Genomic DNA, 25,474 nt, shown 5'->3' with positions numbered 1-25,474 from the left:
CTCACTTCAGATTACTTTCTTCTAGTGACACTATAAGTTATTTCTTAGATATATAGGCCTAGATAATATAGATACAATATAGGCCTAGATAATATAGATATGATATAGACATAACTAGAATATAGGCCAGATAATATAGATACAATATAGGCCTAGCTAGAATATAGGGGCCTACATTATATAGATACCATATAGGCCTAACTAGAATATAGGGGCCTACATTATATAGATACCATATAGGCCTAACTAGAATATAGGGGCCTACATTATATAGATACCATATAGGCCTAACTAGAATATAGTTGCCTACATTATATAGATACAATATAGGCCTAACTAGAATATGGGGGCCTACATTATATACATACAATATAGGCCTAACTAGAACATAGGCTCAGATACTCTAGATACAATATAGATATAACAACATAAAGGGGAATGTCTGGAAAGATGGCAGTTAGTAAACAAACCACACTGAATTATCAAAATCTTCAAAGCCTTCATTCCAAAGTTTTGTCTTCAAACCAAACCAGCCGCGAAGCCTCAAATCAATTTTTTAAACAAATAAAAATAAAAAAAAAAATAAATAAAGCACACCTATCATAATATTTTTAACTTTACCTTCGATCATGTTGGAAACTTCCAATATGGCGGCTCGTAGATTTATTCTCCTTCGACTGACTATAATTACCGATTGCAAAAAGTGTAGGCTACATACCTTAAAAGGGAGTACCCGACTTCCGCTGCGAAAACACAAAATGTTAGACATACGATTGGTCTGTATTTAATATACCACGGTTTGGGTTAAGAGTCTTCAAAAACTGTCTTTATTTAAGTAACAAAATGTCCTATCACAGTTTTTAGTTCAATGACGATGCATGGAAAACATGTCGATATTTCACTTTATCTAAAAATGGAAATAAAAATCGTCATTTAAGTCTGCAGAAGTCACTATATAATTTGCCGGCAGGTGGCGCCGGAATGTGCTGACAGTGCTACACCGACCATGAGTCGTGCAACAGTCAGGATTTAAATCAGAATCGTCGAACCCTGCTGAATTAGCTGAAAAATAACAAGATGGCGGCCCCTGACTTGGGTGTTCCGGACGACCGTATAACATCCCTGCCCACGCTGGATAACCGGGACTAAATGGTTTAGCCTTTTTTATTTCTCGTCTTCGTTTCAGCACACAGATGGCCACCATGACAAATACACCGGTCGCTGCTAGACTGCCTAATGTGTAGGCCCACAACAGGGTAACAAACCCCGAGTTCTCGAATGTTCTTGCTGGATCAAGGATGGTTGTATTTTGTGGGACTATGGCGATGCTTTCACAATCTCTTCCCATGGGCACCACTTTTGATGATAAAACAATCACACATATTTCAAATTCAATATCGCTTGGAACATTCGCAAATAACTGACGATGTATTTCGGATGTCACAGTTACGTCACGTTCTTCCACAGAATCGTTTATTCGGCGCATGATCACTCGGTAACCACCGATCTCGTGAGTACTGGTGCTGTTCCACGTGACCAATATGACGTTAACCACAGCTGTCTGCAGAGTTACTTCTATTCTTGTGCCCATCATATCAACAGGAAGTAAGGGAGAAGGCACAACCCCCAGAGCCGTGAGACTAAGTGGATTAGCTGCGGAATCGATTTTCCATTCACATGTTTCGTTCTTTGAAATACTGCTACACCCGAAATCCTTCGGTTTCAACAACCTAAAGGGTGTTTGTTTATTTCTGTTCGGCGCGGCGCAAACCCAATCTAAAAGAGAGCGAGAAAAATCAGGATGGTGAAGCTTCAGCCAATGATATAACCAGACCATTTGACAATCGCAAATCAAGGGATTGTTGCTAAGTTGGATGTCACTGAGGTGCGGAAAGCGTTCAAACGTACATTTAGATATAACAGCGATTTTATTGTCGGAGAGGTCAACGGATTCGAGCGAAATCTCGATACCACGAAAAGCTTCATTGGAAATAAGAGAAATTTTGTTTTTAGATAAATCTATCTTTTGCATCCGCTTCGTGTTCAAGAAAGAATCCTTAGGAACACGCTTGATTCGGTTTTCCGAGAGCGTGAGCACTTTCAATGACCGTAGGTTTCCGAGCGCAAGAAGGTCGCCAGTTGTAAGGTTACTGTTTTTGATGCTCAGAATATCAAGTGACTTTTCTAAACCGTGAAAATTAGAAGCGTGGATCTTGCCTCCGAGATTTGTGTTGTCCATAAAAACTGCTTTAATCGAGCCATGTTCTACGAAAGTGTCATTTTCTATTTTACGCAATGGGTTGCCGCTCATTTTGAAGACTTGTAAATATTTCTCGGTCCCCTTCAAAGATCGTTTTCGCAGTCGCTCAATTTTATTTCTCTGTAGATCAAGACTCGCGATTAGCTCAAGCTTCTCGAAACAATCGGTGGGTAAATTAACCAGACTGTTATCAGATAGAATTAGCTCTCGAAGGTTCTTCAAAGGTCTGATTGAATGGAGAGCTTTGTCGTGTATTTTGTTATTGGACAATTGGAGATACTCTAAAGAATATTCCAGATTTTTGAACGCATTCCTATCGATACTCGCTATTTGATTATTCTGTAGATCGATATGTCGAAGGTGGAGCAACTCACTAAATACGTTACTGCCAAGAACCTGCAGTTGATTTTGGGACAGTATGAGTTTACGCAACTCCTTCAATTTGGCCACCTCTCTGAGATGCTGAAAGCGAATGTTGTTGTTGGCCAAGTTCAGGATCTGGAGGTTGACCAATGACGCGATTCCCCCTGGTTCAATATGATTGATGCGGCATGAGATCAGATGTAACTCTACCAGGTGCGTTAAGTCAGCAAAAGTGTTGCTTTCCAGTGTGGGCACTCGACAACCGATGATTCTTAGTACCCGAAGTTTCTTCAGATTGGCGAGGGCTTTAATGGGCAAGGATTGCATGGCGTACACTTGTATGTGAAGCTCCTCTAGCGTATCCTCCAAGCCCATAAACGCCTTCTCGTTGATCACCGTTACAATGTTTTCTGTCAAATCAATCACTTCCACTTTGAGTCCGATGAATGCACCCGCGGGCAAAGAACGGATGCTGTTTTTCTTTAGAGATAACTCCCGAACGCGACCATCGAAAGACAGGAATTTCGGAAGCTCTGTGAGATAAAGGAATCTACAGTTGATGACCAGTTGTCCATTTTTAGGTTCACACGTACAAGGATACGCTGGACAGTAGACGAACCCCTGCTCACGACCTGTACTTAATACCACCAGGTACACGACGATGATCAAAACTAACACTGAATTCATTTTCTGGAATAAAAAGGGGACAGCAATGCATTATTATCGACCAAACAAATGGATAAGTTGTTCAAGTAGAATTTAATAACTAAAATAGAATAACATGTAGTACAATTATATAGGATACCAGTTAACTTAGAGGCTTATTTCTAGCGACGTTTCAACGTAGGGGTTGTCGTCGTTATCAAGCAAATAATGACATTAAATTGTACATTACTATAGGGTTAGACAAAAGTTATAACAACATATAAACGTCTTCTCCTGATAAGGTTGCTGGAAATGCTGGGGATTTTCGATTAATTAAAAACGACGTTTAGATTCATTACTCAATTTATACCAACAAACTCCTATACTCTCATTATTTACATTTTTCAGCATTGGATTTAGTCGTATAATGCGAAATTGCAATCACAGAAACGATATGAAAGAGAATCTGTGTTTTACCCATATTGAGTTAAGCGTGTCTGCGATATCAACTAGAGTCGAAGCGGACGAAGCGAATATAACTTTAAATAGCGGGGCAAATTGAGACGATACCAGATGAGATACAAATATATATATATATATATATGTAATTCACCAAAGACAACACTAAAGAACAACATCAATACTGCATTTACTCACGTGCACCCACAATACATCATTCTGAAAATATCTAAAAACCCAAACCATTAAAGTGATCAACATACAACAACATACACTAGAAGCAATAGTGAACCACCGAGGGTGTCGCAGACATTATAATAATCTAAAGTTCAGTCCCCGCCTTAATACATTGTCAGAGGGAATAGAGCAGACCCCTTCTTAGTATATTATTGTCAGGTGTTCGTAACAGTGTCGTCCTTACTATATTGTCAGATGGTCCTAACAGTGTCGTCCTTACTATATTGTCAGACCATCCTTACTATATTGTCCGATCATCCTTACTATATTGTCAGATCATTCTAACGGACGGTGTCGTCCTTACTATATTATCAGATCACCATAACAATGCCATCCTTACTATATATCCTAACAATGCCGTCCTTACTATATTGTTAGATCCCCCTAACAGCGCCGTCCTTACTATATTTTTGTTAGATGTTTCTAAAAGTGTCGTCCTTCCTATATTGTCAGATGTTTCTAACAGTGCCGTCCTTACTATGTTGTCAGTTCATCCTAACAGTTTCGTCCTTAGTATATTATCAGATCATTCTAACAGTTTCGTCTTTACTATATTGTCAGATCATCCTAATAGTGCCATCCTTATTATAACTGTCAGATGAGCAGCAGTACCAAACACGATCGAGGCAATAGTTAACCTAGAGGGTGGATGGTGAAGAGATTAAAGTAATCGATTGTCGGGAGGATTTCAGCAGTCCCATCTTTCTTGTAGTTATCAAAGTATTCCTTATTATATTGTCAAAGGGCTCAAAGGACAGCACCGTGTCACTAAGGTAATGTCGGTAGGTTACAGTTACTGGGGGATTTATGTCTATCAGTTTTCTTATATTATTGTCACCCAATCAGCGACGAATTCGAAATGTCAGTTGACATTTTTCGAACGGAAGGGGGTAGGGGGTAACTCTCGATCCCCGCAAATAAATCCCAGTCTCGTCTCATGACGGTATTATATATACCATGGACATCGCTACAATGTGAATTTATATAAAACCAAAAACCAAAAATATAACATCCTAGTGATGTGTTTTTGTTTGCTTGTACAGTTCATAGCTACCACAATATAAACATTCACCAGAACACCATTCTATAACAGTTTAAATAAATTCCTGGATAATCCAAGCACCAACCTTTCACCATCAGATAGATTATTAATTACAGTACCTGGATAATAGTTATTACTGTCACTATGACAACCTGTTTACTTTAATACTTGCACTTCCGTTTCAACTACACATTTCTGTTAAATTTCCTACGTTAAAAATTTATATTTATTACATCAAAAATAAAAGAAATGGGCTTTAACGTGTTTCTTTTATACATCAAATGGGCTAATGAGGACGTACAAAAGTCATGCAGTGTTCTATGGGAGACATTTTACATGGGCAGGGGGAAGGGAAACTCTTCTTTCGAGTTCCAACTGTTGACAGAGGTGTATACGGGATCTCGGAGAAATGATCTGTCAGCTGTATAAACCTGATGTAAAAATAGATGCGTGTACCACTTAGCAAAATGTCCTCGGAAACGCCGACGTCCAGGCCCAAAATATCAACAACAGATTAGATCGACCCCTATAAATCTTGGGTAAACAATCTTGAATCCACGCTGAAAGATCATCTATCATTGAAAATCTGGTTTTGTTTTCTAAATAAAATAATCAATCTAAAGAGAAAAATAGGAATGAAGATCTGTGGTTTTAATATTGAAATTGTCTTAAACACCTGCGTATAATCCGCCCAGGTGTGAGGATATTGAAGATGTCATTGATATTTAATAGGAAATATTTGAAAAGTTATGTCTGCACTCACCATCGACATTGGTTATAGAATCAATAAAATTCAGATTCTCGTCAATTGTAAAATATGTGCATGATTGTATTTGTTTAAGTTCTCATTTTAAACTGTCTCCGGACACCTGTTACCACTGTTTGTCGTGTATTTTGTACACGGTGAACAGTCCATTTGCTGATTACACTATTTTGCCTATACTGTTTAAATCGTCAATTAAGTGATCTCCGGTGTAAGTTTAAAATCTTGGATTTCAAACATAATGTTTCATTGAAATTTAATATGTACAATAGTTTATACAAGTTGTGCCTTATTCACAAAACAAATCTAAAATATTTGAAAGACTAAAATATTTCAATATGTTTTTTATTGTACCGACTATAGTAATGATGATCGTGGCTAGGCTTAAAATTCCAAAGCTCACATCTCGGTTCAGAGTTGAGCAATTTGACTGCTGAAATGTTCAACATATCTAATCCCCCATAATGTATCTTTAAGTTTTTGTGTATAAGGTACCAGCGGGTTTGTAGTTTCCCGATTCCCCTTATAGTTTCAATTATCCGAGTATGAAATTATAATAAACATCCGCCATTATGCGGTTGCTGTTTTGTTGTTCTTGTTAGCTACTAGTAACATTTGTGTTTTATAAGATATATCTTTATATAAAATAAAATAAAATAAAATACCTTTCAACATCCATTTGTTCTCTGATATAAAGATTGTTGACTTCAGATTCTGTTTCTTCAAAATCAACTTCTAAAATATACAAACATACATTGATCATTATTATATTCATGGTAACAACAATAACTATATAGGGAACTCTACAATAATGCCTAGAGTTTTAGCCCATCGTGTGGTATGCAAGGGCGGATCCAGGAATTTTTGCAGGAGGGAGTTTGGCAGTTGACAATGTATGATTTCACCATCCTCTCCAAATTACGCAGGCGAACATACACACTGATGAGCTTTTTAATGAGAAATATCCAACACCCCGTTTGACGTCAATTTTTATTATGGATTAATAGGATCATATGGTAATTCATTATCGTTGATGCAAAGCATTAATTGTGATATCACATATCTCAGTATCATTATATCGCGCTTTGAATGCCCTTCCCACCCCATTATCTGATGGTAAAGGTCTGATAAAAGTTGTTTAAAAAAAAATGTAGCTGAGCAGATACCCTCCAAATGATAAGGCAAGCTCAATTTTTCGTCATAGGTCACGAGATATAAACAGGGCTATCCCTGGACCTAGCCCCAATGCTTACCTTAACCCTAACCTACTTTAACCCTCGCCAACAATCACGTGTCCTAACTTTATTTGCATCTCAACGACCTTGACAAAAATTGAGCTGGCCTTAACAAATAGATATACCCCCCCCCCCCGGTTACCCTGACAAGCGACTATCACAGGTGGCGCTGGCTTCAGGTTGACTAGATATATCGCCTGGATGTTTAGAGGTTCAAGAGATTAAAAATCCTTCAAATGGTGAACAGTGAGTTTAAATAGATAAGAAATTTATGAAGTGTTTTGGAGAGAGAGAGAGAGAGAGAGAGAGAGTGAGAGAGAGGGGGGGGGAAATTGAGTTTAACGTCCACTCGACACAAACTGGCTCATTTCGGGACTAACATATGGTTCAACTTTATTTCAATAATTCTCTTGCGCGTAGGGGTCTTTAGCAGTGAGAGGAAACCGGAGGGCCCGGAGAAAACCTAAGAGGTTGGACAGGCGAACCTATTCCTTGTCACATACAACCGGGGAATCGAAACCACGTCAGTTGACTCAATGACAGACCTTAAGATACAGCGCGCGCCTGCTAACCAATCAGACCCCCCCCCCCCCCCGAGGTGTTTTAGAAAAGAACAATAGTATCATATCTCGTGGATGCATCATACTCGTTTATTTCCGTAAATGGCAATTTTGAGATTTTCTCATGACCCACGGCACTGTTACAAACATTCCATTGATTAAATAAAGAGGTATTCACTCTGACGTAAACTTCGCACGTTCTTACTAAATCTAAGTTATGTACGCTTTATTTGCTGGTGTACACTCCGAATGAAACAAACTAATGTTTTCTGAAATTCTGCCTTGAGAACTATTTCGATTTCCCAGTTTGTTCTCACCAAATCAATTTCCTGTAGTCAAATGAAACAAATTAATTAAACGAAAAGTGGAGTTTCAAGAATTCGAACCGTGTACAAATAAACAAGTTCTCCCCCGAGACACCATTTAAAGTTTAAAAAACAACACGTTTAACACAAAAAATCTCACATTTTAACAGGGAATCTTTCAAATTAATTACAGCGTATTTATTCCATGGTGTGTTGGGAATTTGAAGCGCGTCCAGGTGAAGGAGAGTGTTTAACATAGAAACAATGTACCAAATATATATAGTTAACGGCATCGATGACGCAAACCTTTCGCTAGTGTTTGTCCAGGAAATGACGTAATCAATAAGATAATCATTGCAGTTTAGCATCTCAACAAACAGAGGTAATTTTAGATTGTGTGAGATTCTTCCAGACAAAGGGAGATAATTCAAGGTTAGGTGACATTCATCTAGACGAAGAATTAAAATTCCATTAGATGCACTAAGTTAGTGAGTCAGTGTTTTAACTCACTGAACCACCACGACTTCCAAAGAAGACGGAAGAGAGAAGAGATGGGTGGGGGTGGGTGGGGATGTACAAACGAGCGGAGATGAGACCCGTTTGTGAAATCAAATGAAAAATGAAAATGATATGGGGTTTAACGTCCTTCTGTTCTGTACCGACTGGTCTACTGAAGACCTACATACGCCATGCACTGTGCTATGACGGAAATTCTGCCCGGACAAATGCGCGACGGACTACTCTTATTTGGAATGAACCAAAATGAATCTATTATTCAACATTTTATGAAAGGAGTCTTCGTACCGCACTGGTCCCTCCTCTTTTTTCTTAATTCTGCCCAACCCCCCTCACCATTTACTCTCCACCCCATACAAGGTTAATCCAGGCCTGCTTCGTTCTTTATTAGACCAGTTGTAGTAAATGCGTGCGCGTTGTACCAGAAGTTTTGTCATTGAGTCCAGTGGCGTGGTTTCGATTCCCCTCTTGTACGTGACAAGGAGTAGGTCGGGATATCTCTCTCTCTCTCTTTCTCTCTCTCTCTCCTTTGAGCAATAATCCCAACTACATATAAAATGTTCAAAATCACCTGTATTGTTTCACCTGCATTCTTCCATTGCAATCAATATTACAAATCTTACTGGTCCAACACCCAAATTTACAAAGGGAGAAATCATTACATCTTAAACTGAATATCTGCGAAAACAGACATTTTTTTTTTCATTTTAATATTTGAAATGCTTCAACACGGTGCTAAAATAACGTTGCATTGACTTTTCACGTGGAGTTTTACGTTGTTTTTTTTTGTTTTTTTTTGTCGAAATAGCGACAGGAACACCAATCGATATCGATTCGACGAGTTAAGTGTTAAATTTAAAACAAGGGTATGAATATACCACATCCACTAGATGAAGGATGTTAAAGTTTATACGGGGGTCCCCAGTCTAAGTTCGATTCCGGTGTTGGTCGTGAAAGTTTCCTTTGATTTCCAAATGGTGTAGGACGGAGGGACTAACAAGGAACAATGTCTAGTCTTTCGGATCGGACCAAAAATAAAGGTTAGATCCCTTTCATTTACACCTCCATTTTCCAACATGGTTTCCCCTTGTCAGTGATGCAGGACGGAGGGCCTGATAAGGACAGATTCTAGTCGTTCGGATGGGATACACGGAAAAGATTCCTTGGCAGTAGGAATTCAATATAAGAGTAGGCCATAGTGCCGCTGCCCGGGCAAAATTCCTCTCATAGCACACTATATGGCGTATGCCCGTCTTCATTAACCCAGTATAGGAGCAGACCAGTGGCACGTTAAACCCCATTTCAATATAGGAGTAGGCCATAGTGCCGCTGCTAGGGCCAAATTTTCCTCATAGCACACTGTATGCCCATCTTCATTAACCCAGTATAGGAGCAGAACAGTGGGACGTTAAACCCCATTTCATTTGTCATGCACAACTGACAAACCAGTCAGCATTAAATATTTGCCAAATTCTTAATACAATAACATTAAACCTGTTCTAAGATTATTTACATTTTCTAATATGTGTATTTATAATTCTGTTTACATTTGTCTGTGTGGAGTATTAACATAACAGATGTGTTATTAAGGTACAAACAAACAAAATGGCTGGATTTAAATATAATGTCAGGTTAAACAGTTTGGGGACTTTAATCTTTGTTGCTTTCATCTGTTATGATGCCTTTTAACATAATGGTTATAATACTGTTAAACAGAATTGCCATTATGCAATCTCTGCTACTTTCTGTATGATCGAAGGTTGAAATAGACACAGGTGGGGGCGGGGCGGTCGGCATAATGATTATAATACTGTTAAACAGAATTGCCATTATGCAATCTCTGCTACTTTCTGTGTGATCGAAGGTTGAAATAGACACAGGTGGGGGCGGGGCGGTCGGCATAATGATTATAATACTGTTAAACAGAATTGCCATTATGCAATCTCTGCTACTTTCTGTATGATCGAAGTTTGAAATAGACATATAGGGTTGGTTGGCGGAATGGTCTAAAACGTGCGCTTTAGATCATTAGGTCTATCATTAAGTCAAATGGCGTGGTTTTGACTCCTCGCTTGTACATGATAAGGAGTAGGGTGACCTGTCCAACCTCTTTGACTATCTCCAGCCCCCCCCCCCACCTCAAGGGCGAGTTGGGTGGCCGAGTGGTTAGAGTGTGTGGGTTGTATTATGGGGTCTGTCATTGAGTCAACTGGCGTGGTTTCGATTTCCCGGTTGTACGTGACAAGAAGTAGGGTCACCTGTCCAACCTCGTGGGTTTTCTCCGGGTCCTCCGGTTTCCTCCCCCTGCTAAAGATCCCTAAGCGCAAGCGAATGATTGAAATAAAATTGAACCATACGTTAGTCCCGAAATGACCTAGTTTTTGTCGAGTGGACGTTAACCTCTCTCTCTCTCTCTCTCTCTCTCTCTCTCTCTCTTCTTTTAAGTTATAAGTTTAATCTGTATGGGCACAGCGAGGTTAAACTGTTCAAATAGTTCCTTCTTGTTACATGTATACCTGTAAAAAGAACTATGCTATGCTTACAGAGTTATCGACGTACCTGAACGAAATAACATCTATGGCAAGGTTTGGGGGCATTTGTGTGAGCCTTGTCATGTCTACGAAATAACAGATTTTTTTTCAATTTCTCGAATCAAAAAGTGACAGGTTAAAATCGGTATTCAATGAAAGAGAAGCTTGAAATTAAAACACATTCTAGCATGAACGACCAACTTTCTTGTTTGACGAATTCGACATATTTATTTTCAGCCTGAGCATGGAAATTGACAAACCCGAGAAATTAAAACAATGGAGAGAGGAAATAAAAAAAAAACAGAACACACATTAGGTTAAAACAGATGAAACGAAAAAGAGTGAGAAATTATGGATAACAATTGAACATTATTTCTTTGGTGGATGGGTGGTGCGATCGGGGCATGGTAGGCAAGCGGTTCGGAAACTGGACTCGCGACTACAATGGACGTAGAGAGATATTCCGGTATTTTTCCAGCCCGTCCTTCACGTGTCAGGGCTGGCGTCTCTGGGGCTAGCACGGAAAGTTAAATAATCTTTTTGTTGGGTTGTAAACTGTATGTTTGCAAGGTGCGTTGGGTGGAATCAACGTATAACGGATGACCGGGGTGGGAGACGAGTGGTCTAACCCCAAGCTTGACAGTGACAAGGAGTAGGATTGCCTGCGCAAACTCTTGGAATCTGTCTGGGACCCCCTGTTTCCTCGCACTTGTAACGATCCATACGTACTAGCGACTATCTAGCATGTGAGCATGTGTTGAATGGACTCTACACCCCATCTCTCTCCAATATGTGAGCTATAATCTTTTAGAGGCATTTAGTAACTGGGTAGAGCAATACACAAAAACACATACTTATGGAAAAACAGCTACTTATTTATTTGGGCGACGTAAGTAGCTGTTTTTCCATAAGTATGTGTTTTTGTGTAATATGTGAGCTGATCATAATTAGGTATGTCATCATATATGCAAGGTCGTGAGATCGATCCCACCCCATGTGGGCTCTTGATCATAATAAGGTATGACATCACGTATGCAAGGTGGTGAGGTCGATCCCAAGTGTGTACGTAACAAAGGGGAGGAGGGGGAGGGGGTCACCTGCCTCACCTCGTGAGTTTTCTCCTCGCAAGCCAAGTAGTAAAATATACCATATTTTCGTCCCAAAAAGAAAGGTTTAGCACAATACAAAAAATAACCCTTTTGGTTTTCTAGAAAAATCAAGTAACGGATTCTTCTGACGTTCTCCACTTCTAAAATCAACTTTCTTTAAATGTTCAGAATTGTAGACATTTTATGTGGTCACGTAACAACGCCATTTTCTGCTTTCCGGCTTTCAAAACATCTGAAGCGCGTCTGTATAAGGATATTTTCTAGCAACTAAACATTTTTGAGATCTTAGATTGCGCGTAAATATTTATAATAGCGGATCACTTTCAAAAATATTTCAATACGACTTTAGATGTCATCTAGAGGCAGTTTCTACTCGGATTTAATTCACATTTTTAACACTTTTACTTCTTTACGTATATTTGAACATAAGTAGAGATTTATTTAGTGAGGGCGTATTTGGACGAAACACGCAGAAAATACTCTTTAAGTCGTGTGGATATACGTATCAAAATGTACACCGTGTCAACACTGTAAATTGTATTGTGCACATAATCTTACCACAAACGTTAAATATTTTATCACAAAGAAACGGTTAACATATTAGTTATGCCAGCCAGCAGATTAGGTCTAGATTTATATAGTTGTTAAAGATATTCAAGTCGGATTTTATGCATTGCAGTTTCAAAGGCGTCTCAATCCGTACTAACATTATGTACATAATCTTGTTTTATTTTTATGTTGTCTTTTTTAATGAATAAGAAGAGATCCCCTCTTGTTCTAAATTCAGCTCGCCAACAAAATCATCAAACCTCAAAAAACATTCAGATTGATGTAGATAATCTTCTTGTATGTTCATGTTGTTTTTTTAATGAATATTTTCTCCTAAGAAGAGATCTCCTCTTGGTGATTGTATAAGTAACTTGAATATATACAAACCCAGATACGGCTTTGATCGTTAATAAAGTATATTTTTGACAAACATAGATATCCGTGGATTATAACTTTTACTGATCGCTTTCCATATAGCCGCAAACTAAAACGGGTGTTATATCTATCTGATTAAAACATAGATCCTATTTCGTTTCGTTTTTTATAGTTTAAAAATTCGCTTTACTTGTCTTTACTACATTAGGATCTGGAAGAGTTGTTATATTATAACCGGCGTTCTGGATGATGTTAGAAACTGGCCAATAAATCGGTCTGTTACGGCGAGGTTTTGGCGTGACCTACTAGAAAAATCAACGCTGATTGGTTAATCAAATGTTTGACGTCATATTGTCAAAAGCCGCTCGTGTGACCTCTGACACGACCCCCCCCCCCCACTACAACTGGTCAGATCTTCATCTAGTGGAGGCCATCGAAAGTATAAAAAAACGAAACGAAATATAGATCTGTATTTTTATCAGATTGTCTTGGGCGCAAAACTCCAGGAACGAACGAGCGGAAAAGCGGAAAACCCCGGAGTTCTACTCAACCCACATCGAAATTCAAACCTGGAACGTTCTAGCCAATTCCCTACACCCTGACAAATTTGGACAGGGATTAACTCGGAACATTCTTGTCGAGAATACGATTCCCTTAAAATACACTAAGTGACAAGATTAAACGTAAAATGGACACAAGATTTCCATGCTCAACTTTAAATTTGAATTATTTGTTGGCTGTCGTTGACCCCACCCTAACACCCTCCCCAGAGTTAACCCTTGTGTTGATTCAGGATTTATGGTCCGGGGAAGGGTTAAGAACGAATAAATACTAGCGGGTGATTTTAGCCAAGTCCACACCACAAATGTTATAGTTATTTGGGAAATTCTGTTTTGGTTAAGGTCGGGTTGTGGTTAGGGTTGTCCACACCACAAATGTTATAGTTATTTGGAAAATTCTGTTGTGGTTAAGGTCGGGTTGTGGTTAGGGTTGTATGTCCACTTCCCCCTGTTATCTAGCGTATTTAGAAAGACGCCTGACTTCAAGACACTTGCACGTGCGCGCTGTATCATAAGGTCGACTGGCGTGGTATCGATTCCATGGTTGTACATGACAAGGAGTAGGGTCGCCTGTCCAACCTCATGGGTGTTCTCCGGGTCCTCCGGTTTCCCCCCACTGCTAAATACATCTACGCGCAAGCAAATTAATGAAAGACAATTGAACCATGTGTTTGCCCCGAAATGACCTAGTTTGTATCGAGTGGACGTTAATCCTCTCCCCCCTCTCTCTCTCTCTCTCTCTCTCTCTCAGGACACTTGGTTTAAGAAGGATCTAGAAATCGCTTTGGTTATAACAAAACAGGTTATGGCTTTGGTGTTGGATAAGAAATTTCCTCAGTTTCCCGTTGTCAGTGGTGTAGAGAAAGCGTATAGTCGAGGTCCCGTGTGTACATTGACATGCGTGAAAGAAATGAAATGGGGTTTAACGTCCTATTGTTCTGATCCGTCTGGGCTAATAAAGACGCGCATACGCCATGCAGTGTGATATGAGGGAATTTATGTCCGAACAGCGGCGCTACGACCTACTGTTATATCAAATTCCAACTGCCAGGAGATCTGCACCACTGACAAGGGGAAACCACGCCGGAAAAGTGCACGACAGAGAACCCTTGGCTGGCGAAATTCGAAGAAGAGAGTAAGTGGAAGTCGCTGATTTGAAAACATTTCCATCATAGCACACTGCATGGTGTATGTCAGTTTTCAGTACTCTGGTTTGTGCAGAAAACTAATACGCTAAACCCCATTTTGTTTTTTACTCCAAATTTTATCGAAGAAATGTCACCGCTCGCACGACAAACTTGAAAAAAATACCAACAATCAAAAAAAAAAAAAAAAAAAGATACATATGTGTATTTCTACATTTGGAGACCTGAAAAATATTCCATAAATAAATTGTAACCCACATTCAGGCAATCGGAGCAGAGCAGTAGGACGTTAAACCCCATTTCATTTCATTTCACCTCTTTTAGGTTATGTAGTAACACATTTCTTAAATCAAACACAACAGTTACGACAAACTAAAAAAAAAAAAATGCAAACCATATCAAACCATTTTTATCGAAGAAATGTCAACGGTCGCAGGACAAACTTGCAAAAATAGCGACAACGAATAAAAAAGAAGAAAAAAAATGATATCCGATAGAGATGTGTATTTCTAAATTTGGACACCTGGAAAAATATTCGATAAATAAATTGTAATCTTTTTCAGGTTAAGTAGTTCTTAAATCATACACAACAGTTACGACAATAAACAATAAGAAAACAAATTGCAACCATTTTAATCATTTTTATCGAAGAAATGTCACCGCTCGCAGGACGAGCTTGAAAAAATAACGAACACGAATAAAAAGAAAATATCCGATGGAGATGGGTATTTCTAAATTTGGACACCTGAAAAATATTCGATAAATAAATTGTAACGTCTTTCAGGTTAGGTAGTAATACAGTTCTTATATTACGCACAACAGTTACGACATAAAAACAAATGTCACACTATTTTAAACAACTGTAATTGTAAATTCTAACAGTGTTGAAAAATCCGCTAGAAACATTACTCCTTGCAGATTAAATATAAAGATAGAATTCAAATATCCAATACCGCAGCCAAGAGATTGACTCTCAAAATACCCGCCCAACTTCCTACGTCCAGTGACATGGGAGAGAGAGAGAGAGAGAGAGGGAAGTGAGGTTTAACGTCCACTCGACACAAACTACTTCATTTCGCAGCGGATTAGCAGCGGAAAAAAACCCGAGCACCCGCAGAAAACCCACGAAGTTGGACAGGCGACCCTACTCCTTGTCAAGTACAATCGGGGAATCGAAACCACGCCAGTTGACTCAATGACAGGCCTTATGATACAACGCCCACGCGCTAACCATTCGGCCACCCAACCCCCCTCTACGTCCAGTGACATGGGGCCAGCATTTATTTCGAAGGATGAACCATAGAAAAAAATTCGGTCATTTGTCAAATATCAAATTTATAATATGCACAGAAATTGGAGAAGAAAGTCCCAAAATGCTAGTATGCAGATACTAGATTTTTCAAATATCAAATTGATAATATGCGTAGAAATTGGACAAAAAAAAATCAGATTGTACTATTATGTAGAAACTCGATTCGGCCATTTTTCAAATATCAAATTGATAATATGTACAGGGACAATTATGCTATTTTACAGAAACTCGATTGGGTCAATATTCAAATATCAAGTTATAGAAATCGGAGAAAAAATTAAACCAACTTATGCTCAGAAAAACACACAAACAAAACGAAAACAATCCAGAGAGCGAATAATTTCATGTATACCCTCCAAAACCCCATCGATAAATATCAATCATTCATGATACACATATCCTTGTTGACATAGCAACCGTGAACACACAATACGAAACCATGGAGATTACCTGCGATTAACGCTTTATCGCTTTAATCGATTACAACAATGAAGATTTTTGGAAGTTAGATATTTACCGCCATTGTTGACCTTTTGACTCCGGGGTAAATAATTCAAAAAAATATTTAGATTGTGCAACCATGTCAACAAGTGAAATATATATCCTCCACGCTGTATTTATCTCAAGGATTATCTGTGAACTTCCATCTACTCGCTTTCTCTGGAAATTTCGATGTATAAACGGAAGGATTTTCACTTTAAAGGTATATTTACATAACCCTTACATAACCTTGGTAGAGATACTGGGGAGGGTGGGGGATGGGGGTATTGTTTCAAGGTACAAGCTAACTATCTATTTATTTATCAAGTCGTTCCAAGCAGATATAAAAACCCCCCAGATTCTAGTCATTTTTTAAAATTTCATGTTAGGTAGGAAGATTATCCAGACAGTTATAAACCCGGGGCCTGAAATTTTAACTAACATTAAATCCAAATTTTAGTAATTTGATTGGATAATATTAGATTGACTTTAGTGCTTAGCCAATCAAAATTGAAGTATCTACTGAAATTTGGATTTTATCTTTCGTTAAGCTTTCGAGAAACAGGGCCCTGGACGTACTCATTGTCTATGAAATGAAATGGTGTTTAACGTTCTACTGTTCTGCTCCGAACTGGGTTAATGAAGACGGACATACGTCATGCAGTTAGTAAGTATGGGGGAGACTTTGCTCGGAAAGCGCCGTTTCCATCTATACTCTTCATCAAATGAATTTGAACCCATGATCTCGGGTTTTGACACCATCCAGACCACTAGACACGATTCCTTGCCTGGCCCACCGTCATGCACCACTGACCATGCTTGAAAAATCCCGAGGAACTTTCTCAGTCAACTGTACGGGATCGCAAACAAGACCTTTAAATAGTTGCTGGTTGAATTATGTGTGTTGTAACAACATTTAATACAGTCCAGCACGATGGAAAACATCATGTGGTCATCTCCACCAGGGGTCTTTAGCAATTGAACAAAAATTCACGTAGCTAGCCATGCACAAGCCAGAGATCGCACCCACAACACTCGGTCATATGAAGATTACCCCTTCGTGTATAACGAATGAACAATTCTAATTGTCTACGTCGCTGGGACGCTGGTGTTTTTATAACTCTGAGGTTGTTACTATGTATAGTAAAGATACAACTATTATACCAATGAACAAGGGTTCGGGCAATAACTCACAACTAGATTATCCTGGTTCGAATCCCGAGGTGGGCATAGAATAACCTTCGTGATTCGAACTCGAAATATTCTGGTTGTGGGCCACTGTACCAACCCCATGACGTTACTGTGTATAGAAAAGGTCCAGCTATTATGAAAGACAATCTAAAGCAGAATACATAAACTCGAAACGTTTACAATTTACCAGACAATGCCAGAGAGAGAGAGAGAGAGAGGGGGGTTAACGTCCACTCGAGGTTGGACAGGCGAACCTACTTGTCATGGACAACCGGGGAATCGAAACCACGCCAGTTGACTCAATGGCAAACCTTATGATACAACGCGCACGTGCTAATCATTCTGACATCTATGCCCCCCCCCCCCGATAATGACGGTAAAAATGAAATGAAATGGGGTTTAACGTCCTATTTTTCTGCACCAACTGGGCTAATAAAGACGGAAATCCTCAATACAGTGTGCTATGAGAGAAACTTTGTCCGGACAGCGGTGCTACGGCCTACTCCAAAAGTAAGCACAAAGAGGGATTGCACCACACATAATTTACACAAACAAATCTACGGACAAGACACATTATGCAGAAATCACAAACAATCGAACATATCAGATTAAGTGAATGGAATGGGGGGCTAGTCGTAAGCGTCCACTGCGCTGTACAGTCTCGGGTGTGTAGTGATACAGACTTCACTCAAATTAGATAGTACACTTATATACTTTAATTAATATTTACCTTAATGCTGTGTAGAAATTAGTCAACAATTCAGGTTAACGCATTACCTGGTAAACTCTCAACAAATTATCAAATAACACAGTCTTACGGTTGCCGTTTAGTCAAATGAAAACGAATCGACTTGTCTCCCTGACATGGAGGCCAGAAATACGATATTGCGCAGTTAAGTTGAATGCATTCCAGGGTCCAGCAGGCAAATAGCCAAAGTTTAAATTACGAATAGACAAGATACACGAAAACAGGAGAAAAATGACCCGTCTTAAGATCTTCACTAACTTTAGTTATTTCTCGTTTGGCTTCTTTGCATAGGATGACCAGATCAAAGCGGGTTATCCTCCAATGCTCAGGACCTTGGCTAGCCCAAGAATGACCAATGGAGTTATGAACGGACTGGCTTACCGTTTTTCTAATGCTCACAAAAACTCGTGGAAAGCCTGTCGTCTTACGGTTGAGCCTTAAAATAGTTCTACTTGTTTTGATGTTGATACAGGAAGTACGACAAATGCCGGGATTAAAACAGGTTGTTTTTGGTACTGGAGAATACATTCATCAATCGTTGACTCAAACTACCTTCTTAAGACGATTCTTAACGTAAAGCAAACATAAAAACATACACAGAACGGGGAGCAGACCGACAAGTGATGCGTAATGACCAGAGATAGATAGAGAGAGAGAGAGAGAGAGAGAGAGAGAGTAGGTAATTTTGGGACTAACATATGGTTCAATTTTATTCCAATAATACGCCTGCGCGTAGGTTTTTGTTAGCAGTGGGAGGAAACCGGAGAACCCGGAGAAATTCTACGAGGTTGGACAGGAGACCCCACTCCTTGTCACATACAACCTGGGAATCCAAACCACGCCAATGGACTCAATGACAGACATTATGATACAGCGTGCACGTGCTAACCATTCGCCCCCCTCCCACCCGCGTAATGACCAGATATGACACAGAGTTTAACTTTCTACTTATCTGCGCTAAATCAAGTTAATAAAACGGGTATTCACAATGCTATCACGTACAAACCAAAGATCAAACCCATGATTTGCACAGATAATTAGACTTGTAATATATCCTTGTAATCTATAGATTAATTAATACTATTGTTAACATATCCAATAACTATATCTTCATTTTGCAGTAATGTATTTTACAACTACGGTATTATCAATACCATTTACAGATAACTTCCTATAACGTCAGTATTATTAATATCAATTTACAGATAACTTCCTATAGCTGCGGTATTATTGATATCAATTTACAGATAACTTCCTATAGCTACGGTATTATTAATATCAATTTACAGATAACTTCCTATAACTACGGTAATATCAATATCAATTAACAGATAATTTAACTACGGAATTATCAATATCAGTTTACAGATAACTTCCTATAGCTACGATATTATTAATATCAATTTAGACATAACTTCCTATAGTTACAGTATTGTCAATATCAATTTACAGATAACTTCCTATAGCTACGGCATTATTAATATCAATTTACAGATAATTCATATAGCTACCCTATTAACAATACCCATTTACAGATAACTTTCAATAGCCCTTTCCGATAATTGTGTCACACACAAGAAATCAAAATGGCGGCGTCTGTAGGAGTTTTGATCGTTAAAACCGACACAACAGACTTTGTTTTAGAATTAATGTAAACAACACGTCAATTAAACCCGGTCACTTTAATGGATATTACTTTATTTCTGGCCTAGTCAAGAAACTTGATAATATCAGACCATTTCATTTTGTACAAATGTCCACATTAAGAATAGAAATTCGAAAACAATTTTTTGTTGTTATTATTTATTTTTTTTGGGGGGGGGGGGGGGGGTGTGCTACGCGTGTCCTTTAGATCATAACGTCTTTCATTGAGTCACGTGGCGTGTTTTGGATCCCATACTTGTAGTATGTAACGAGGAGAGATTGTTTGTACGTTAGTCCCGGGACATTTCATACCTCTTCAGTGCAATCTGACTACAAAAAAGTAATCAGAATCACACTACCCAATAGTGAGGGTGCATGGATGGACGTGTCGGTCGGGAACAGTTTGTTAAATGATATCAGAGGTGTTACACGGTGGATTAGTACTGGCTTATTAATAAGGACATCCGGGGTTCGATTCAGATGAAAGTTCCCGAAAATTTGCAGTATGGTTGCAACAGTAACTTCGTGATACCCAGTCTTGTGTCAACGGGGAGAGAACGAAATGGGGTTTAATGCCCGCAAACTACTTCATTTCGGGATTGGCACAATTTTATTTCAATAAATCGCTTGCGCGTAAGTTTATTGAGCAATGGGTGGAAATCAGGGGACACGGAAAAAAGCCCACGAGGTTGGACAGGAGAGCCCACTCCTTGTCATGCACAATTTACCCACTGACACCCCTTATGATATAAAGCGCATGCGTTAAACCATTCTGTCATCCCCACCCACCCCGTACGTCAAGGGTATCTTAACTCAGAATACAGAATATTCATTATATTGCACTGTTCGAGTATAGCGCTGACTCATATCGTGTTTAATCCCGTGGATGGTCGGTATTCTCCAGCCTGGTTTTCCCATTGTCAGTATGGCAGGACAAGACGGGGGACGACAAACCGAGTTACACGAGATGTAAACAGGGTTAGGGCACGTAATTGTTGCCGAGGATTGTGGGCTAGAACTACGATACGGCTTAGGACAAAGTTTTGGGGTAGGGTTAGGTTTGGAGTTAGCGCTAGCCCTGTTTACATCTCGTGCAGGTGTGCACGTGAAATACATCTAGCCCAGTGGTTGTTCTCCAGGTCCTTCGGTTTCCTTCCACTGCTAAAGACCCCTAGACGCTAGCGAATTATTGCGTAAAATTGAATCATATGTTAGTCCCGAAATGACCTAGTTTATGTCGATTTGACGTTACCCTCGCGCCTGCCCAACCTTGTGGTTTTTCTCCGGGTCCTCCGGTTTCCATCCACTGCTAAAGACCCCTAGACGCTAGAGAATTATTGAGTAAATTGAATCATATGTTAGTCCCAAAATGAACTAGTTTATGTCGAGTTGGCGTTACTCCCCGCCCCCTCTCTCTCTCGGTAAATATTTTGTTAATAATTTTTAAATAATTTGTTGTACTAATACTAGAAGCATTATTTAAATAAACTGGAGCAGCGGTGAGATTTTCATACGTAGGTTCTCCTTGTCAAGGATAAGGGACAACGTATCAATGCCTTCCGTGATCAACTCACTAAGCTAGAACAAATAATCTTTAAGTGTAGATCGTAAAGACCAATATTTGAATATTATTTCAACATATTAAATAAACTTTTATATGGTCGTGATAAAATGACAGCCATTTTGCATTTTTCACCACTTAATTCAATATTTGCATTAACTGTAAAGATTAACACAAACAAACCGCTAATAATCCAATATGGCCGATTGACAATTATTACCTTAAAAGGTTATGTAAGTAATAACAAATTTAAAAACGACATGTCCACATAACTTCCTTAATGTACATAATTTTTGTATTTTAAATTTAAGATATTTCCTTAAAGAAAGGCAAATTGTAAAAACAACCCAATTTGATAGCCAATATAATCAAATAACTACTTTAGTGTATATTCATTTAATCTAGGGTACACTTTTCTGAAAATAAGGCGAATAGGTAAAACTGTGTCTTTGTTTAAATCGCGATGCGCCATTCTAGCGCTATAGAATCACTTGTAACTACAATATTGTGAAAGATGAATCTATAATAGGAATAAAAGTTCGAAATCGTTCAATTCCGTTCAGATTTTACAAAGATAAGCGGAATTGAAAATTCATATATCTATGCTGTTTGCTATGCAATAAGCCGGTCGCCATTTTGATGTCCGCGAAAATTTATTGATAGGCCCTTTTTCTAAAAATCTGATTGAATCCAAGCCAGGACATTATCTAGCTTTAGTATCTGGATTTAATTTTCTTAATTATCTGTTAAATAATCAACCTGAGTACATAACAGCGTGGATTAAACCGTGAGAAATTTGTTATTTTAACGAAAAATGCAAATGACGCATCGTGATTTAAAGAAATGCATTAATTAACCATTTATAATTAACAGAAATGAAATGGGGTTTAACGTCCTATAGTTTTCTGTACATCCTGGTTAATAAAGACGTGCATGCTCCAAGCAGCATGCTGTGTGAGACATTTTACCCGGAGAGCGGTATAGAACGTTAAATCATTTTACCCGAAGAGCGGTATAGAACGTTAAATCCTATTTTATTCATTTCATTTCATGTGGTATTAAACGAGTAATGAATCATTTTCCCTACATCATAAAACGAATTTACTTTTTGGGCTAATCTCTGATTTTTCAGCACTCATGTGCATTTATTACAAACATAACACTTATAACAATAACATCCTTATGTAAAGATTTTGATATTGTAGGTCTACAAGTTTAATAAAAAAAAAAAAAACCTGACATTTTTCGCATTTCATAAGATTTTAAGGTTTAGTCGTTACAGCAGCTTAAATGGTTTGCATTGGTTCATGTGCAACACGAACTTGAATAATATATTCTAATATGAAGAATCGTTTTATATGCTCAATCACTTCGTAAGCTAAACCATTTTGGTTTAAACAATATTTTATTCAATACAATTGCATATAATTGTACAGTCTAAATTATACGAAAACAACCAGGCTTAAAATTGCGCCCCAGTCACAAGATTGTCCCTCTCTAACGTCATTTGTTTCATCTGCATGTTCATCCGTAATTGGACTAATTTAATGAAGATAGAAGATACGCTCCATATTATAAGATCACTTTCATATGTTTTTCTAGTCGATAGTACGCCCCTACCCCGCCCCCACACCCCACCCTCTCATTCACCCACCTTTACCCTTGAAGCAAAATACTACATATAATTAGGGTATATAAATTTGATACGTTTTACAGGGTTTATTTAAATTGTTATGGGTCTTGCCAATGTCGGATGTGACGAAAATCGAGTGAACACCATCAAGGAGCACGTTGAAGAGGAAATGAAATTGGGTTTAACGTCCTACTGTTCTACTCCAACTTGGCTAATGAAGACGGGCATTGAAAAGGCGTAGGACACGGATCACAGCTATCGTCAGTGTAATGCGACTGGAGCGGGAGCGGGGGGGGGGGGGTGCAAATAAAAACGTCTAATCCTTCAGATTGGCAGTAGCGTAAATATTATTTGGAAGTTGGAAACGGACAGGTCGCTCCCCGTACATTGCATGGCGTAATATATCCGTCATCATTATCACGGTTGGGGCCAAAAAGTAGACCTATTTTTCTTATTAAAGATACAAAACTCCTCAGATGGTGTTTTGGAGATTTCGAGAAAATATTAACTAAAACTTGTTTAAAAGGCATTTGGTGAAAGCGATATTAAAAACAGACAGCTTTATGGATAACATTCACCAGGTTTATAAACGGTGAGTGCAACCTCATTGAAACGTTGCAGTTAATAAACCTAGTGAATGTAGATAACGGTGAGTGCAACCTCATTGAAACGTTGCAGTTAATAAACCCAGTGAATGTAGATAACGGTGAGTGCAACCTCATTGAAACGTTGCAGTTAATAAACCTAGTGAATGTAGATAACGGTGAGTGCAACCTCATTGAAACGTTGCAGTTAATAAACCTAGTGAATGTAGATAACGATGAGAGTATCCTCATTGAAACGTTGCAGTTAATAAACCCAGTGAATGTAGATAACGATGAGAGTAACCTCATTGAAACGTTGCAGTTAATAAACCCAGTGAATGTAGATAACGATGAGAGTATCCTCATTGAAACGTTGCAGTTAATAAACCCAGTGAATGTTATCCATAAAGTTATCTGCTATTATTAATTAAAAATATTCAATGATTAAATATAATTATAGAATAAAACCAAGTACGAACAATCCAAACCATTAGACAAAATACGGTGTCCTAAGAAAAACGGAAAAGGCAAAATGGGGTAATAAGCAAATGGACTGTTCACCGTGTACAAAATAAATGATTAAATATAAATTATACTTACATAATCACAGCTCCAATCGATATGAATCCAACAAATATCAAAGGTCTAATAAAGCTCCTGGGATATCTCAGAAGGTAGGAAATAGTTCTCAATCATAAGCACATCTTGTGTCGATGATTAAATGGCAGCCAAAGATTGAAAAGTTTCTCTTAACTCGCGTGTTTGAGCAATGAAAACAGTAAACAGCGTAGGTCTTCGATCACAACCTCGCCAAAAGACGCGTTTCATTAGAATGATTCGAAGGGGGAAAGCTTCGCCTTCACGGAAGGAACAAACATCGGTGACATCCGATTGGAATTTGTTTGTTGATACGATGGGTCTTGTTAACATTCACCTGTTTCAGAGCAATAATAACTAAATTTACTTTAGATCGTTACAGTCCCGCGTCAAATAGACACAGACCGTTTCATGGGCTATGAATAAGCTACTTGTTACATGGTAGTTGTAGACGGTTTAAAGCGGCCATTATGTTTGATTGCCAGAAATATTTCGTGTATTTTTCAATCAGCGATGTTTTGATTTGGTATTTATTAAAAACTGTTATTCGGTAATCTCCGGCTGTTTATCAACAAGATGGGCCTAATGATATTTATATTGATTCAGGGAAAGACTAGAGATGTCGATATTTAAGTTGAGTTTAAAGGCACATGTTTTGATCTGATTGTGTAAATTAAATGAAATGGGGTTTAACGTCCTACTTGTCTGGGCTAATAACGACGGACTAACGCTATATGGCAGTGCTTCTCAATCTTTTTTTGCCAGCGGCACACCTTGGCACACATAAAAAAATATCGGCACACGTCAGGCGGCATACAACCGTAGACAGAGACTATTCATAAACACATAGAGTCAAACTAAATAAAGAAAAACACAGTTATGAACTCATCAGTAGACACCAGTGAATAGTCAATTGGGATGACATTGATTGAGAATCACTGCTATATGGTGTAATATGGGCGACAAATCGCCCAGGCAGATGCAACACAGCCTTCTTTTATTGCGAATTCCAACTATCAAGGGTTAGTTTACGCACACGGGGCCCCAGGTTTTCGTCCCATCTGAACGAC

General features: G+C 38.6%; 1 protein-coding gene across 2 annotated transcripts; it reads right to left on the bottom strand.

Annotated features, from left to right (window-relative positions):
• Positions 1-507: 507 nt before the first annotated feature.
• LOC126822434 (toll-like receptor 6) lies at positions 508-24,735 on the bottom strand. 2 transcript variants are annotated; one of them, XM_050551345.2, is made up of 4 exons: positions 24,408-24,735; positions 6,435-6,504; positions 5,126-5,213; positions 508-3,313 (listed from the first exon to the last, which is right to left on the bottom strand). In XM_050551345.2, the coding sequence occupies exon 4, from the start codon at positions 3,308-3,310 to the stop codon at positions 908-910; it is 2,403 nt and encodes an 800-aa protein (XP_050407302.2). In that variant the 5' UTR covers positions 3,311-3,313; positions 5,126-5,213; positions 6,435-6,504; positions 24,408-24,735; the 3' UTR covers positions 508-907. The 2 variants fall into 2 exon arrangements, with proteins under 2 accessions (XP_050407302.2, XP_050407304.2); XM_050551347.2 differs by lacking the exon at positions 24,408-24,735 and adding an exon at positions 18,368-18,436.
• Positions 24,736-25,474: the final 739 nt, after the last annotated feature.

Source organism: Patella vulgata, chromosome 5, assembly GCF_932274485.2.
Source record: "Patella vulgata chromosome 5, xgPatVulg1.2, whole genome shotgun sequence".
NCBI classification, from domain to species: domain Eukaryota; kingdom Metazoa; phylum Mollusca; class Gastropoda; family Patellidae; genus Patella; species Patella vulgata.
The sequence above is the reverse complement of the archived record's forward strand: the minus strand, read 5'-3'. Positions and strand labels throughout refer to the sequence as shown.

Coding starts and splice junctions, on each gene's coding strand:
- LOC126822434 (XM_050551345.2), bottom strand. CDS start 3,310: ATGAATTCAGTGTTAGTTTTGATCATCGTCGTGTACCTGGTGGTATTA.